The 16,075-nt window shown below is 38.6% G+C and overlaps 1 protein-coding gene across 4 annotated transcripts in view; it reads left to right on the forward strand.

Annotated features, from left to right (window-relative positions):
• Nucleotides 1-14,175, forward strand: part of LOC129764439 (serine/threonine-protein phosphatase 6 regulatory ankyrin repeat subunit C) — a 38,980-nt gene extending 24,805 nt beyond the window's left edge. For 3 of the 4 annotated variants that reach the window (XM_055763513.1, XM_055763514.1, XM_055763515.1), the window contains exons 3-8: nucleotides 5,313-5,476; nucleotides 5,538-6,082; nucleotides 6,148-6,301; nucleotides 6,374-6,552; nucleotides 6,633-6,736; nucleotides 12,888-14,175. In XM_055763513.1, the coding sequence (XP_055619488.1) occupies nucleotides 5,313-5,476; nucleotides 5,538-6,082; nucleotides 6,148-6,301; nucleotides 6,374-6,552; nucleotides 6,633-6,736; nucleotides 12,888-13,793 (2,052 nt within the window). In that variant the 3' untranslated portion in view covers nucleotides 13,794-14,175. The remainder of the gene's footprint in view (nucleotides 1-5,312; nucleotides 5,477-5,537; nucleotides 6,083-6,147; nucleotides 6,302-6,373; nucleotides 6,553-6,632; nucleotides 6,737-12,887) is intronic. The other variant, XM_055763516.1, reaches the window with a different exon arrangement.
• Nucleotides 14,176-16,075: the final 1,900 nt, after the last annotated feature.

Genomic DNA, 16,075 nt, shown 5'->3' on the forward strand with positions numbered 1-16,075 from the left:
CAACTTTGATGGAGCAATTGGTGTTGATTCGATGAAAAGTTGCAGAAGTTTAACATTGAATAACCTATAATAGAATAAAGTGAATATCATACCACTTCGTTTGGCCGGAAAATAATTATTAACGCTCATAAGAGGAATCGGAAATACCCAACGCAAATAATACCCCCTCTCCAATTCCCGACTTTTGGAATCATCGGTTGATAGCGACATTCGTGAGCATTCGATAAGTTAATTGTTGCTTTCACCAAACAAAGCGGCTCCGTTCAATCCTGCGGCAGGAAAGAAATGGAATTGGGAGAGAAGAGCATAGTGTTTGGCGAGCTAGCGTGATCATTCTCATCTCACTACGCAATCACAAATAAATGGATCTCTTTTCGTGTTCTTCTTCTTAAATTAGACAGACTTGAAACTTTTGCAGTTCATTCATTCGTCTCTAGCCCTGAGGGCCCTTGGGGACCACTCAATCCAAACTCCTTCATCGTCGCGTCATTGTTAAAAAAAAAATTTTCTTATTATTTCATAGCATAGAATGAGAAATTTCTCTTCTTCTTCTTCAATGGCACTAACGTTCCTAGAGGAACTTCGCCGTCTCAACGTAGTATTACTTGCGTCATTTTTTATTAGTACTTAGTTGAGATTTCTATGCCAAATAACACGCCTTGAATGCATTCTGAGTGGCAAGCTCTAGAATACGCGTGATCACAGTGCAAGTCGGAGGAAATTTCTTTGTCGAAAAATTCCCCCGACCAGAACGGGAATCGAACCCGAAAACCCGGCATGTTAGTTATGACGCTAACCACTCGGCCACGGGAGAATGAGAAATTATTGAAGGTAATTTATTTGTAATTTTAATACTATCCCGAATATCCTTATTTTCTTTTCGGTTTGAGTGAAACTTCTCCGCCGCTAAGAATGTAATCAGATGGGTACAATTGATTACGCCACACAATCCGCACACAACCTAACACAACACTACACTATGAAATGAGCAGTAATGACTTTTAAAAACGTTAAACTTTTCATCTCAACCCGCTGTCATTCAAACGCAAACGCAATCAACTATATATGAAGCGATCACTACTACTAATGCGTCGTCTTACGTAAAAATAACATTCAAAGGCTCAAAGTTTTCTGCTGAACGAAGCCGATGGAAACGATAGAATACACACACACACACCATTGTTGATTGAACAGGTAGCTCCCTTGGTCACACGTCGCCTCTGTGTGAAACTTAACTAAACTGTGAAATTGTTATTATGTATTTTTATCTCATACGCAACTGGACCGATCTATTTACTTCGAGCTTCTTTTGTTCAAGATTCTGTGTTTTATCGACACATGTGGTTACACCGTTGCTATAGATGTTATCTAAACATATAAATTGTTTGCCAGTGTTGCCAACTCCATTGCTAATGCGGCAACAATTATAAAATCGTCTATTTTAAAAATATCCAGACAAATCTAAATTTGTTATTCCCCAGCAGCCAGACTATACTGAAGAAAAAAACACTCGGCAACCCTGGTTGTACCTCTTAATAATTTGGAAAATAAATCTCTCGTTCAAATTTAAAATTGTATTGTCGCTAGCCTTGAGAAAGGTCAAATAGGAGTTGAAAACCAGCTCTTTCGAAGGTTTTAGGCTGATTTTTTTTACCTCATTTGTTTATTTCAGGCTCATTAGAATTTTAACTGTAACAGGCCCGAATTTTAATCGTGTACATGTTACTTGTTTATCATGTCTGTATAAATAGCACATGACACAGTTGTCATTTTTCGGCGTAAGATTATTCCTTCTATACCATTGCATATGGTACATTACATTACACAGTGTAGCCATGTAGGCGTTAGAGTATTCCTTCTGTTCTTCCATTGTCCAGTTAGACCATCGGACAGTGAAGACAGTTGATATGATCATTTTTTTTATCCAAAATATATATTTTTATTAGGGCTCATATGACGTCAGCCCAACGGGGCCGGGAGCTCAATATTTTGACAATGTTTGCTTACAACTATGTTAGTAATATGTAACCGATTACTCGCGGTAGGCTCGAGGTTAGTATTACAAGTGTTCTCATAATTGGGATGTTGCAGTCTTCAATGCCCTGTACGTGTGCCCGACACGGGATACTTTTTATTGGGTTGCAGCTGACCGTTAATCAGCAACGCCCCGATATTATCGTTGTCCTTTATGATCATTGTTGTGTTATTAATATAACAGCAGCCCGATGTTTCTTGCAGAACAGAGCAATCGATCTCCATCGCTGATAATTGTTGTGTGGACGTAGTTATTCTGTGACAACACAAAGATGGTCAATGAGGGCCCTGAGTTTTGAACTCACGATCGATCGCTTACTAAGCGAACACGCAACCAATGTGGCTACGAAGACCCCCAATTTTTTTTAGGCTGATGTCACATACTGCTATTTACATTCAGCAGCTATGGTTATGGCCTTCTCAGCAATCGATTCACTGCGGTCACAGGCGATTATATATTTGTTCCACAGCAATCATTATTCCTCATTTGAGACACACTCTGGGAACCACTTAACTAGACCTTTTGTAGCGTATAAAAACTACAATGTGCACGTGTGATGCAAACATACACAAGTATTTTCCAACATTCTCATTCACCTTTAGTCTTGAGAAAGATTATTTTATTGATTAACTTTTAAAAAGGTTGGTGGAATTCATTATGAAATTGTTAAAATACAATGGTAAATAATATAAAAATCTCTGGCAGGAAAATACAATTAATTTAGCTCGTTTCTATTTATTGAAAAAGAAAAATCATATTTAGCTTAAAAAACCAAAAATCATTTATATGAAAAATTCAAGTGATTTTAGTTATTTATTTATTTATATCGCTTAGTGAGACTTTAACTCGTTTAATTTAATTGAGTTTATGGATAAATTCATTGTACTTGAATTTTGATAACAGCCGAATTTCCTTTCCTATGGGAGGGTCTCAGGAAGAAGGGGGATTCTTATTTTTTTCGGAAATCCCGATACATACTCTGGGTCTGTTATATTTCCTACTATCCAGCAGAATGTGCCGGACTGATGAGACAAGTGTTACAAATGGGACGATCAAATAAATTCAGCAAAACTCGTGAGTTGGTTTGTTTGTTCTTCAATATGGTAAAGCATATCAACCATCGTGGTTACTGCTGTCATTCCATGGAAGAAGAGTGTTTTCAACTAGCCTCGGGAAAAGTGAGCAGCTATTAAACAACATTGCATCTAATTTTTGACGTAAGATGGAGTGAATTTGTTTGATAGCAAGGATGTAAACATCTTGTCTCAAGTTGCATGTTTATCAGCTTTTTCATTGCCGTTATTTCCAAAATGTCCGTGCACCCAGCAGTTGGTAACTTGTTTGTATTGGGATTTATTGGATCTAGGTGTGTCTAGTTTTCTCATGTTCTCAATCAGATAAAGCACTAGCAGAATCGGTGGAGATCACTGTGCTCGTCGTTTTGGCTGAGGATGCAACGGCGGCAAAATATTGGATATACTGAGGTCAACTTCTCTGCTGGAAAATCTGTCTTCAGAGAAGACATCGATGTCGATTATGTCATCAGCAACGGATCCGTCAGTATATATATGTGGTAACGAATTCTGTAGTTGTTGTTGGCATGCTCGTTAAAAATGACCCGAGCATCGTATTAAAAGGAAATTCTGCAGTTTCTATCAAGCGGGTCTGAAAGGCACCGAACGCCTATCGGTTAAAGCTGTTGTAACAGCCCCAAGTTTTCAAGCGAGGACCAGCAAGCTCTGCTGAAGAATTCAATACCCTAGGCTAACACGGTTAAGGTAGGGGCCTTTCCTTTCTACAAGGTGGTGTGCATCCAATTTGACTTCGTCCTTTGATAGCTTTGATGATTCTGATTACAGCTGGTTAAATTTTTAATTAGGATCTTCAGGTGTGTGGTGATGTTGAACCTTTCGTCAACTTAAACACCAAAAATTATTGCATTGCGCACCTCTTCAATGATACTCGATTCGTTGTTCCGATATCGTTTTGTGTTTTTTCCTTTTGTAGCAATGAGTTGTGACATCTTGGCGGAAAGGAATGTGACCATGCTACAGCCACTTAACTGTTTTTATCCCTTTTATTTATTTTAGGCTCATTAGCATTTTAGCTGTAACAGAGCCGAATTTTGATCGTGTACATGTCACATGTTTATCATATCTATAATTAGCACATTACACAGTTGCTATTTTTCGGCGTAATAGTATTCCCTTCTATACCATTGCATATGGTACATTTACACAGTAACCATTTAGGCGCAAATGTATTCCTTCTGTTCTTCCATTATCCAGTTAGACCACCGGATAGCGGAGACAGTTGATATGATCATTGTTGAGTTATTAATAGAACAGCAGCCCGATGTGTCTGCAGAGCAGGTCTGTCATATGGATGAATCGATCTTATTTCGACAGTGGATCGATCTCCATCGCTGATGATCGTTGCGTGGACGTAGTTATTCTGTAACAAAGATGGTCAATGAGGGCCCTGAGTTTTGAACTCACGATCGATCGCTTATTAAGCGAACGCGCAACCAATGTGGCTACGAAGACATCCCACTTAACTGCTTTTTGAGGTTGGAAGGTCCTTTGGAGGTGTCGTCAGCATATAATAACAGGGTGTCGGCTACCTGAAAAAATCTTAAAAATCAGAGAATATCGAGGTATAAAAATAATTTTTGAAAATTTGTTGATTACTACTGTATATAATTCGATTAGAATTTCAATTATCGCGATAACTGGAATGTTAATGATACAAAAGGTGTATTTAACTAGCCAGGTTTTCTATGCACATTTACTTCAGTGCACGTCGTAGCTTTTCCTATGAGTGGAGTTAGGACTCAAAAGGGCAAAAAGCGCGAAAGTAGAAGGGTCCTGATCAATCTATGATGACCCTGTCATCATTGTTTTCGATCACAAATTGGTTGGAAAACGATTCGAAAAAATCTTTTGAATATATGGATGGATTTTGGGCGTTTCAGTAGAGTCCCAGCAGATTAAGCTTTGAAACAATATTCAGAAATAGTTGCTAGCAACGAAAGCAAGAAATTTGCTGAACTACTGGACCAGTTTTGTCACAAAAATTATCTGGTGTCTCGCACGGGAACGATGAGAGAGGCTAAGGTATTGGTGAAAAAATACATGAGAGTCGATTGTAGCTAAGTGATTGTGTACTCTGAACCGTGCGCGTTTCTGTTATATTGCTATTGTATATTTCAGGCGTAATTGGTACTACTAGTTTTTAACCCAACTAATATGTATCAATACTTCACGTATAATTTCAGTATGAAAACATACTGGCCATACACGACGAAACAGGATACAATCTTCTGCAGAAAAGCGTCGGACTGAACCACATAGAGCTAGCCAGATGGCTACTGCAACGGCACCGTCCAGATGTAAATAGGAGCTCATGCTCTTTGCCGCTACATATTGCCTGCTTGAAAGGGTTCGTCTCATTAAGGAATTTCAATTTAAAATGAAACTCATTCAATTTCCATCACTACTAGATATGAAGAATGTGTCGAGCTGCTTCTCAAACATGGAGCGAGAATTGATACCGAGGCGAGAATGTGTTTCCCAGGTGTTCACTCTCACAATTGCGAGGAAAGCGGGAAATATAAAAGTATGTCACCTCAATTAATGCTTGATTCGGTAGATTTTCTCATTTGTCCCCCGTATGTATTATCAGACCAAGGAGATGATGTCGGCGTCTGCGAGAGACCCAACACAAAGCTGCAAAACGCTGTCTGTTACGCAATCGACGGCGATCAGATCAACGTACTTAACATTCTCGCCCAGAAGATGGAGGAACCATGGATGCCATTTCGCGTGCGAAAACCGCTGCTGCATATCGCCTGCGAAAGGGGTGCATGGAAGTGCGTCCAACATCTCGTCCAGACCCGATCGGACGAAATTAATCTCATCAAAGATGAATACTATCCGATTCATCAGGCTGTGCTACACGACGGGCGCTTCTTGGAGCTTTTGATCCAACATGGCGCGATAACGACGGTGCGCACGTGTACCCAACAGATGACTCTGCTACACGTTGGTAAGTGCGCTGACTGTGAGTTATGTTTACATTTTGGTTGCTCTATACGTAGTTTCATTAATTAGTTATCCTGGCGGCGAGGAAATCAGCTGAAGATACCCTCAACACTATACGAATATTGTTGGAACGTGGTTGTAAGGAGCTTATCAACAGTCCGGATTCGTTGGGCAATACGCCGCTACATGCAATCATAGTACGATATGCGCTTGAGGAGGCTAGGTAGCATTTCAAACAATGCATGCTGCAGTATGAAGTAGAAATATTTTTTTTCTCGAATTGTTTATGCTTCAGGTACGGTTACGATAAGTGGAACAAGTGGGATGTGTTGCATTTAGTGCGCTTCCTGCTGCAGAACGGTGCTAAAAGCTCAATCAATCAGGCTGGTAATAGTGCGCTGGCCTGTGTCTTTCGCCATATACGAGACTGGGAGGTATGCTACGAGCTGCTGAACATGCTGATAAAGGAAGGGGGTGTGTTTCAAGCTGTGGTACGACAGACAATCATGATTTATCTATTTTTTTCTTCTTATTTGTTTTGCGGAACGGTACAGGTGATCCAAACATAGTGGGACGAGATGGATCGGTACCCATAATGGTTTGCCTGGTGCCACTCATCAACAAGGATCCGTTGCATCATTTTACACATTCGATGAAGGTGAGTGCGACCGACAAGATATGCACCGTTTTTTTTCTATTTAAAATCATGCATGCGGCGTGCGAGCTTTAACATTATTTTAGGAGTAACGAGTTTAGCAAAATTTGTGAACCAGGCACTAGCACATGATATTTTCATTTGGACATGTTGATCCATTGTAAAGTATTTCTGTTCCCATCTAAAGCTTAGTTTACCGGCTTTATTTGCTACAATAATTCTCATGTAATCAATAAATATTATTAAGTGTGCAAGTATGAATTTAAGGATTTATAATATGTGGCAAATGTCGTACTGTTGGCATTGCGTTGGAACTGGCTATACGTGTATTTGGAAATCATGTATTTGAGCTTCAGAACGCAATACAGTTCATTTGATTGAAATGTAAATATCAAACATTACAAATATTGGATCAAATACCGGCAAACGTTAATTGCAACAAAGTTCATTGCATTATTTTATTCTGAAGTATAGGGCGTCTGAATGAAGCATAAAATGCTTCATCGGTAAACATATGTGAAAATGGGTTCAAACGATTCAGATGTAATTCTTTTAAATTATTTGATAAAGAACGTGGAATTGGAAGCATACTTTGAATAAGAAACTGAGTGTTATGTCTCAAATGAATGCATTTTTTGAAAAAAGTGAAAGTGTATGTACCTAGACGTAATTTGACGTAGGACTTTGAAGACAATTGCTTCTGAATTGAGTTTTTAGACCTGTTCAGAAAAACGTAAATTTAATTCATTTAATACTCCAAATGGTGGCTCTTGAAAACCCGTTTCTTATATGAACTGAGCTGAACATCAAACAGTTTGTAAGGGTTGTAGTAGAAAAGTAGTAAGAATCTGAAACAATTGACTATTAATACTTTCTATTTCAATTGTAAACCGTTGAAAAAAAATCAGATAGATATTCCAACATTAACAGGAAAAACTCGACATTCTCTTGTTTTGACGTAGAGCTACGTCTTTCATTAAGGGTGTCAAATCAGAAAACAGGTCACGTTTTTAGGAAAGTTAACGTAAACGATAATAACTATTTTTCCCGCGAACGGATTTTGACGATTTACATACCAAACGAATCGGAAATTCCCTAAGATTTGTTTTACAATCTCCTGGTGTGTAAACGGTTTAAATTGATGAAAGCTAGAATCATTCATTTATGTAGCGGCAAAGACCATTTTACCATACACTCGTTCTGTTCATTTGTGAGCGTCCCTACCCATGCCGTCAATAACGCGCAACTTATTGGCGATCAACGAAGGAGAATGATTTAAAGTCTCCGTGAACAAAGAAAAGAAGAAGAACGAAGGGGAACATTTGCCTAGAGCATAAATCACCACTATCACCACTAAGGATGACAGCAAAGCTAATCGAGACCGGTAATATTAACAGAAAAGGCTTCTGTTGAGAAGAGCGCAAAACGGAGATAAGAGTATGTATATTTAGTTGCTTCGAGCCATCAATATATGGGTACTAGCTGACCCGGCAAACTTCGTCCCGCCCAAAATTAATTTTTCGTTATCACATCCACGTTCTCTTACTAAGCGCAGAACTGCTCGTGCAAGATTTTTTAACCACTTGCAAATAAAATGTTTCTCCGTTACATGGAATAAATATTTGATACAAAAAATATGGTAGAATAAAGACAGTCCTAAATCGGACAATTCCTTTCTCGAGTTTTGCTCTTATCAACACATTCGGTAATCCATTTTTATTTATATAGATAGAAGACGATATAGGAGTGCGTTTTTTTCACATTAAAATCCATTTCCACTTCCGAACGAAGATCAATTTCGTTACCGCAAACATCAAATGGACTAACAATGCTTGTCAATATGTAATTGTAGAACACATGCGAATTGAATTTTTCGAGTTTTCCCGGTTTGCTTCAGAGTTTTCAATTGTCATGTTTGATTGTAATATGTTTGGTTGAAATATGTGCATTATTTCTCTCGACCCCCACTCCTTTCCAGAGAAGGAAGGGATATCGTGCCATCATAGAAACTTTTCTCGTACCTAATAACCCTCACATCCAAAATTTGGCTTGATTAGTTCTCGAGTTATGCAGAAGTTTGTGTTTCGTTTGTATGGCGTCCCTCATGTCCTTAGAGAGGGAGTAGATGTGTCGAACCACCATAGAAAAGTTTCGTGCCCCCTAAAACCTCCACAAGCCAAATATAGCTCAATTTGCTTGATTAGTTCTCGAGTTATGCAGAAATTTATGCTTCATTTGTATGGCAGCCCCCCTTTAGAAAGGGGGAGGATTGTCGAACTACCATAGAAACGTTTATCGATCCCTAAAACCTTTATATGCTAAGTTTGATTCTATTTGTTTGATTAGTTCTCGAGTTGTTCAGCACCCTCCCCTCCTCCACTCTTTAGAGAGGGGAAAGGAATGTCAAACCACCATAAAAACATTTATTGCACCCCAAAACCTCCATGTGTGTTTCATTTGTATTTTGTGTTTTGAAAAAATAAGTACATGCTTTGTGAGAAAAAAATGTGGAATAATTCTTAATATTCATCGAATCACCTTGTTCGCAACGAAAAAACATGTAAGAACGAATATGGAAACCACACTATGGGCTAGAGATTGGAAAAGCCGTTCACTTTGATGAACGCCTCAGTTCATGACCGTACATCTAAGTGAACCAGTTCTTTTGAACCGTTCTTTCGCTCTTTCGTTCAGTTCCATTCTTAATTTTAAATTCCAAAATTAGCATTCTTCTTGAATGGCGTTAACGTTCCCTGTGGAATTTTTGCCGTCTTAACGTATGCATTAACTAGCGTCATTTATTAATACTTTGTTGAGATTTTGTTGAGATTCTAGAATACGCGTGACCACAGTGCAAGTCGAAGGAAATTTCTTTGACGAAAATCCCCCCGCCAGAACGGGAATCGAAACCGAACACCCGGCATGATAATGTGAGACGCTAACCACTCGGCCACGGGTGCACCTATCCAAATTTAGCATATGCATGCCAAATAAGCTACCTGTTACATGCATTTTGTTTGTGAATGACTTTCCTTTATCCTTTTTTTAGATTTTTTTTTCAAACGTTATCGTTATACTTATTCGCAGCGCAGTCTGCCTTCCGCATCTATTTATTTCAGTTCAAAAGGAAATTTTCATTCATAATTTAAATTTTCGAAGCGCGTTATTCCACCAGAATCCACTGCCATTTTTCCTTTACACTAACGGAACACGAAGCTTAATTCCGCAAACGCGAAATCCAATCGGGCTAATAACGATGTCTTTGTAGAATTCATTGTAATTTTTCTTCCATCTGTTTATTTTATTAGGCTCATTTAGCAATTCAGCCTTAACAGAGCCGAATTTATTCGTGTACATTTTAACTCCAAATGATTTGTTGTACAGGTCGGAATCGATTATCCGGAATTTTAGACTCGATTATCCGGAGTATTTTATTTTTGATTTTCGGAAATTCTGAATAATTTGTATAATAATTCCATATTGCATAGCTAATATGGGTATCAAATGAAAGGGCTTGACTAGTAGAACACAGTTATTCATGGAAAATTCAAGTCCAAAATGGCCACCACCACAAGGTAGCGCCATATATATATATATATATATATATATATATATATATATATATATATATATATATATATATATATATATATATATATATATATATATATATATATATATATATATATTTTTTTTTTTCAAAACCTCATTAATATGGGAATCAAAAGAAAGTTCTCGACTAGTAGAACATAGCAGATAATGAAAAATCCAATTCCAAGATGACCGCAGTCCCCAAACAACTAATTACTTTTTAAATGGTTTCATTCAGCTTGACCTGTTTCTATGTATGTTTGAATGTTTGTAGGGTTGTCCTACATTAATAGAAAATTGACCCCGTTCCTGTTGATTGATTGATCTGAAATTTGGAACACACATTTAATTCTACTGTCTTTACAAAACTGCGTATTCCATGATCTTGAAAAATTCAATTTGGCAGCCGCTAAAAAATACTTGGACCAATGACTAAAGGTAACAGTCGATGTATACTTGAAGGTTCTGCAGGATGTTGTTGCCCGGGGATGAAGAAGATTGCTGCTGGCCGTAATTTCATCTTTCAACAAGACGGAACACCTGCCCATAATGCCAAGATAACCCAAATGACTTGCTGAAAATGTTCCGAAATTTTTGGAGAAGGAAATCTCGGGAATCAGTCCCGATATCAATCCTTTGGATTATTTTGTGTGGGCGTCGTCGAGCGGGATTTCAATAGAACGCCTCACACCACACTTAAGTCGCTGAAAGCTAAGATCATGGAAGTGATGCCATCTATGGATCGAAACATGGTAAAACGTGCATGCGACAGTTCCCAGACAGTCAACAGTCATCGAAAAAAGAGGCGATGCTTTTGAGTGAAATAATTTACAATTCTCATATGTAACGAAAAAAAATTATCCACAAAACATTCATCGCATATATCACTGACTAGTGTAAATTTTCTAAAACATGTCGTTTACTGCAAAAATTCGTCACGCACCCTGTATGAGCAGAGGTGAATACTCACGTAACTTTTGAGAAGGTCCTATGTAAGATTTACGTTAACTCGAGACAAACCAAGTTGAAGATCGGAGCATTGTTCCTCGAATTGTTTCAAAAGGAATCTATCTTTGTCACTACTTTCACCACTAGCAGTTAATAATAACCCTGGAAAACCAATCGTAACTATTGTTCGGTGATTTGAGTTTAAAGTTGATGCTTCAGAGCGAAAAATGGTACATTGGTCGTTTTGACTGACCGCATTTGTACATTGGACAAATTACGTTACATGATAAGAATTTGCAAATAACTACTGATCAACAATCCAAATATCTGCATTTCGTGGTAAAGGAAGCGTATTATTGTTAACATTCGTTGAATTACGCTGAAAGCGATAAGAACACCCGACAGAAACAAAAACTCTAAATGATCGACATACAGTTTTATGTTGTTTTGAGTACTTTGTTACTTCGGGCATTTTTGGTGTCGGAGGAAAGTGGCTTCCGAAGTAACAGTCGAAGGCTTAAAATCCGAATCTGTACATTGGACATTTTTTATATCGGCGATTAAAAGGTGGAAAGGATAGATAATTGAACGATTGTTTTTGTAATACTTTCAATGATTGAAAACAAATAGCGTGCATCCATTAACTTGATTTGTTTACATTTGTTACATAGGACCTTTTCAAAAGTTACGCGAGAATACAACAAAATAAAGACGGCTCAAATCAGACGATTCCTATCTCGGGTTTCGCGCTTAGCAACACATTTGGCGATCCATTTTTATTTATGTAGATAAGTTATCAACGGGAGGAGCTTCAATTGCAATAATTACTCCTCTGTGTCCATAAAACAAACGTTGCATTCGATTGCAATCTTAGTTTAGAGCCTCCTAGAATCAAAGGACTGAACTGATAGCACGGGAGGGTAAACACACAATTGTGCAGAACAAATGTAAGGGAAAATAGAAACGCTTAAAATTTTTGTTAATTTCAACCATTCCCAGATTAGGAAATCGTAATGTATAGCATATTGAACAAATCTTAGAGAATATCCAATTCGATTGGTACATAAATCATCAAAATCTTTGTTTCATAAAAAAGTTTTATAATTTAGCACTCTTAATGAAAGACTACGTCAAAATTCGTATAGATATACTTGTAATATTTATATTCCTAGAAGTGATCAATAAGAAACAATGACAGGAAAAGGTTGTTGAGAATATTATAATCATGATTAAAAACTGATTGGCCATCAGGAAATTTTCCTAAAATATACAGATATGCGGATGAAACAATTAAAATTCCAGATTAGATAAATAAAATATACTAATGAAGCATTAAAATACGCATAAAGCTTTTCCTACGCAGGTTACAGAACTAATCTACTAATCTACGGAAATGCTTCATGTACGACATAAATGAATAATTAAGTTGAAACTATCGCTAGTTCGTAGTAGGTAATTTTCAAAGGCTTCGTCAATTGCTCCTCGTTCTATTCGTCTTGTGTGCCACATTGTGCAACATCGTTACTTCATCGCTGTTATTGCACGTTATGTGCTCAATCGAGGATTTTTTCGTACTTATCTCTATTATATGTTTCGTTCCTTTTCTGTTTTACAGGTATGCTATCTGAATTGCATCCGAATACTGCTGCAGAATGGTGCCAACCCGAACTGTTCGTATCGTTCGAACCTCACGCCACTGCACGTGCTCATTTTCACCGTGTCAGAAAACTTCACCCTGAACTGTGATACCCAAAAGCGTGCCAATTTCGACTTTATCAAGAACATCTTGATACTCCTGCTGCAGTATGGGCTGGACTGCAACATCACGTCTCAACACATCCTGCAATCGGTAATCGACATGATCGTAAACGTGCGTGCCTGTCCGGACATCCTATGTGTGTATGAACTGTTGTTGGTACTGATACAATACGGAACGGATCCGAACATAACGCTCAGTAACAAGCTGATAATGAGTGGCAGCAGCAGTTCTTCGATAAACTATGTGAATGATTTCATCAATTTTGGTGGCATTAGAGCAGCCGGAGGCGGAGAGGTGGCAGGTCCCAGTGGAAGCGGCAACGCTGTTTCCTCAACAAGTAACGGAGCGGGAGCTTCAAGTAGTGGCAATGGCAGTGACAATCTGCGAAGTTCATTCCGGAATAACGCACGTAACTATTTGCTGTTTTATTATATTATGTTAATTACGCGAAAAGAGTTCATTTTGCTCGACCGCGAACAGACTTATCAACGTATTATACATCTGTTTTATTACTCTATGAAGCACGATACGCTATTTAACTGCCTCAAATCTCTGCACAACCTGTTTATAGCACAGGTGCCGAACAAATCTATTGATAACCTGAGGCATCTGATAATCACACTTTACAAAAAGCCTCGCAGTTTAAAGCAACTAAGTCGGGTATGTATATACAATAACCTGAACAAGAAGTTGGCACCGAGTATAAATCGGCTCAACTTGCCACTTCCTTTGAAAGAGTACGTACTGAACTTCGAGGGATGAAGTGGAGGAAAGTCGCAAAATTTATGCACCCAAAATCTCTCTATGAACATAAATGTCCACGTTTTCTGTGTTAGATATTGTGTAAATAAGGTAACAAATCTCATCTAAAAACAAAAAAAAAACAAACAATCACTACCGATGCAAAAAACAGGATGCAAATTGAATCTATTAAGCAAATGTTAACGGATTACAGGTGAAACAAGAGATATTAAAGACTCTGCAAATATTTTGCCCGTCTCCCTTTACTCTCATTCACTTTTTGCGAGACACAATACAAGGAAAAAATCGCTTTATCTTACCAGTCAGTCAGATCAACAAATGTTTAAATAACTACACTATCATGTTCTGAAATACTATGAGAAATACAGGTTGAAAATAATAAGGATCTTCCTACTCTTTTTTTATAAAGATGACAGACCTCATTTAAAAAGAAAGCCCCGCATTGGTATTTATAAGCTATTATAAAATTATAATTGTTGTTATTATGAAACGACCGTGAGCTTAAAATATTTTTGATGCATGGATTATTTGTGGTAAACATCTTATGCGCCACTTTTAACCATCTGGACTATTCATGGTTCATTTCACTGTACCACAGAAACGCAAGGTGAACGTACAACTTGAGAATTCATACCAATTATTTGTGTGGAGTTTGAACAAAATTACTAAGCTGAGCTTTGACAACTTATTTGGGTATGAATTCTTCAGAGGTTATATTTGAGTATTTGTTCGCCATGGAGGTGCGACTCAAAACAGCGTCTGTTTTCCCATGCCAGGAGTGGCTCATTATTTTCGGGCTAGCGGGAAAATCTAAACAGAGCTGTGTACGATGGTTCTCCGGCGAAACAGGTGGATGGTGTAGGCTCTTCAAGCCTTCCGAAAAAATGAAACGCACTGGAAATTCACAAAAAAATCTAGATAGGATATCCGGACTAGACCCCAGCAAAGAACAAGAAACAGAGATTGGAAACACGGGACATGGAACTGCAAGTTTCAACTTTCCTACGAGTACCCGAATTCTTTCGGAAATATTGAGAGTCCGCAATTTCGTGTAGTGCTGAAGGAGGTGTGCTGGAAAGGTTCGATGATGCAATTATTTTGAGGTGGTTATATCATCTACCAAAGCTGCGGCGACACACACGAACTGAGTACAGCTTTCTACGTGATGGGGAAGATGTAGAAACGGGTGATAGACCGATGACTATAAAGAAGAATTCTATGCGCAGCTAGAGCGTGAACACGACATCAAAATTATCATCAGCCAAGAGGAGGAGTTCAGACTGATTATCGGTAAGTTTAGCACCCATCAGCGACCCAACGAAAACGACATAAGATTTATCGACTCCGCTGCCTTCAAGAACATGGCCATACGTAGATGTTCTTACAATACAGCCTCCTATACCGTTACTACAGGAGATAACCTCACCAAAGGGAAACACGAATCGGCTATGTTTTGATCGATGGTCGCCACTTCTCAGATGTCATCGTCTTCTAGCCTATCGTGGCGCATACATCGATTTAGGCCACTACCTGACGATAGCCAAACTGCAATCAAAACTGTCAGTCGTCAATTACATAAAACATCAGGGCTCACCACGGTATCACAATTGCAAAAGCGACTTGCCGAGCGCTTCTGAGCGAGGAAGATGCAGCACGCGCAGCCATGCTGCAACGATCGACTCGACAAAAGTGAAACGATACCGACTGGAGCGAAGGCAGCAAATACACCTTTTTCGGGAAAAAAGCGCCGCTTGGATGAGATAGAATGTGAGGAGATGAAGCTGTTTCATCGTTCTCGAGAATCGTGGAAGTTTTTCAGGAAACTAAACTTATGGAGGATAGATAGCCATATGGCCCCTGGGAGGGACCCCTTTCGGGGTAAGAAGCAGGCAACACTATCAAACGTTAACTCGCATTGTCTATACTGATGGATCTTTCACTGATGACTCCTTACCCAGTGGGATAACTAAGGATGACTTACACTAAGACTAGCATAAGAGTTCTCAATGACTTTGGCATCTCCTCGTGCCGCCATGAGGTTGGCATTAGAGAACGTCACTGATGCTAATAGCGTTGTGATTTGTTCGGACTCGGCAAATGTCATCTAGGCTGTAGCAGGTGGTATTATTAAACACCCCATTATTAAGGAAATTGAAGAGCAGCTGAGAGGTACAAACACGATCCTATGCTGGATCCCGGATCACACCGAGATCCCAGGGAACGAGGAAGCCGAGTGGCATACTAACGAAAGACGAAGAGGCCTTATTAGTAGCAAACGTATA

This window comes from Toxorhynchites rutilus, chromosome 2 (genome assembly GCF_029784135.1).
Source record: "Toxorhynchites rutilus septentrionalis strain SRP chromosome 2, ASM2978413v1, whole genome shotgun sequence".
Classification (NCBI taxonomy): domain Eukaryota; kingdom Metazoa; phylum Arthropoda; class Insecta; order Diptera; family Culicidae; genus Toxorhynchites; species Toxorhynchites rutilus.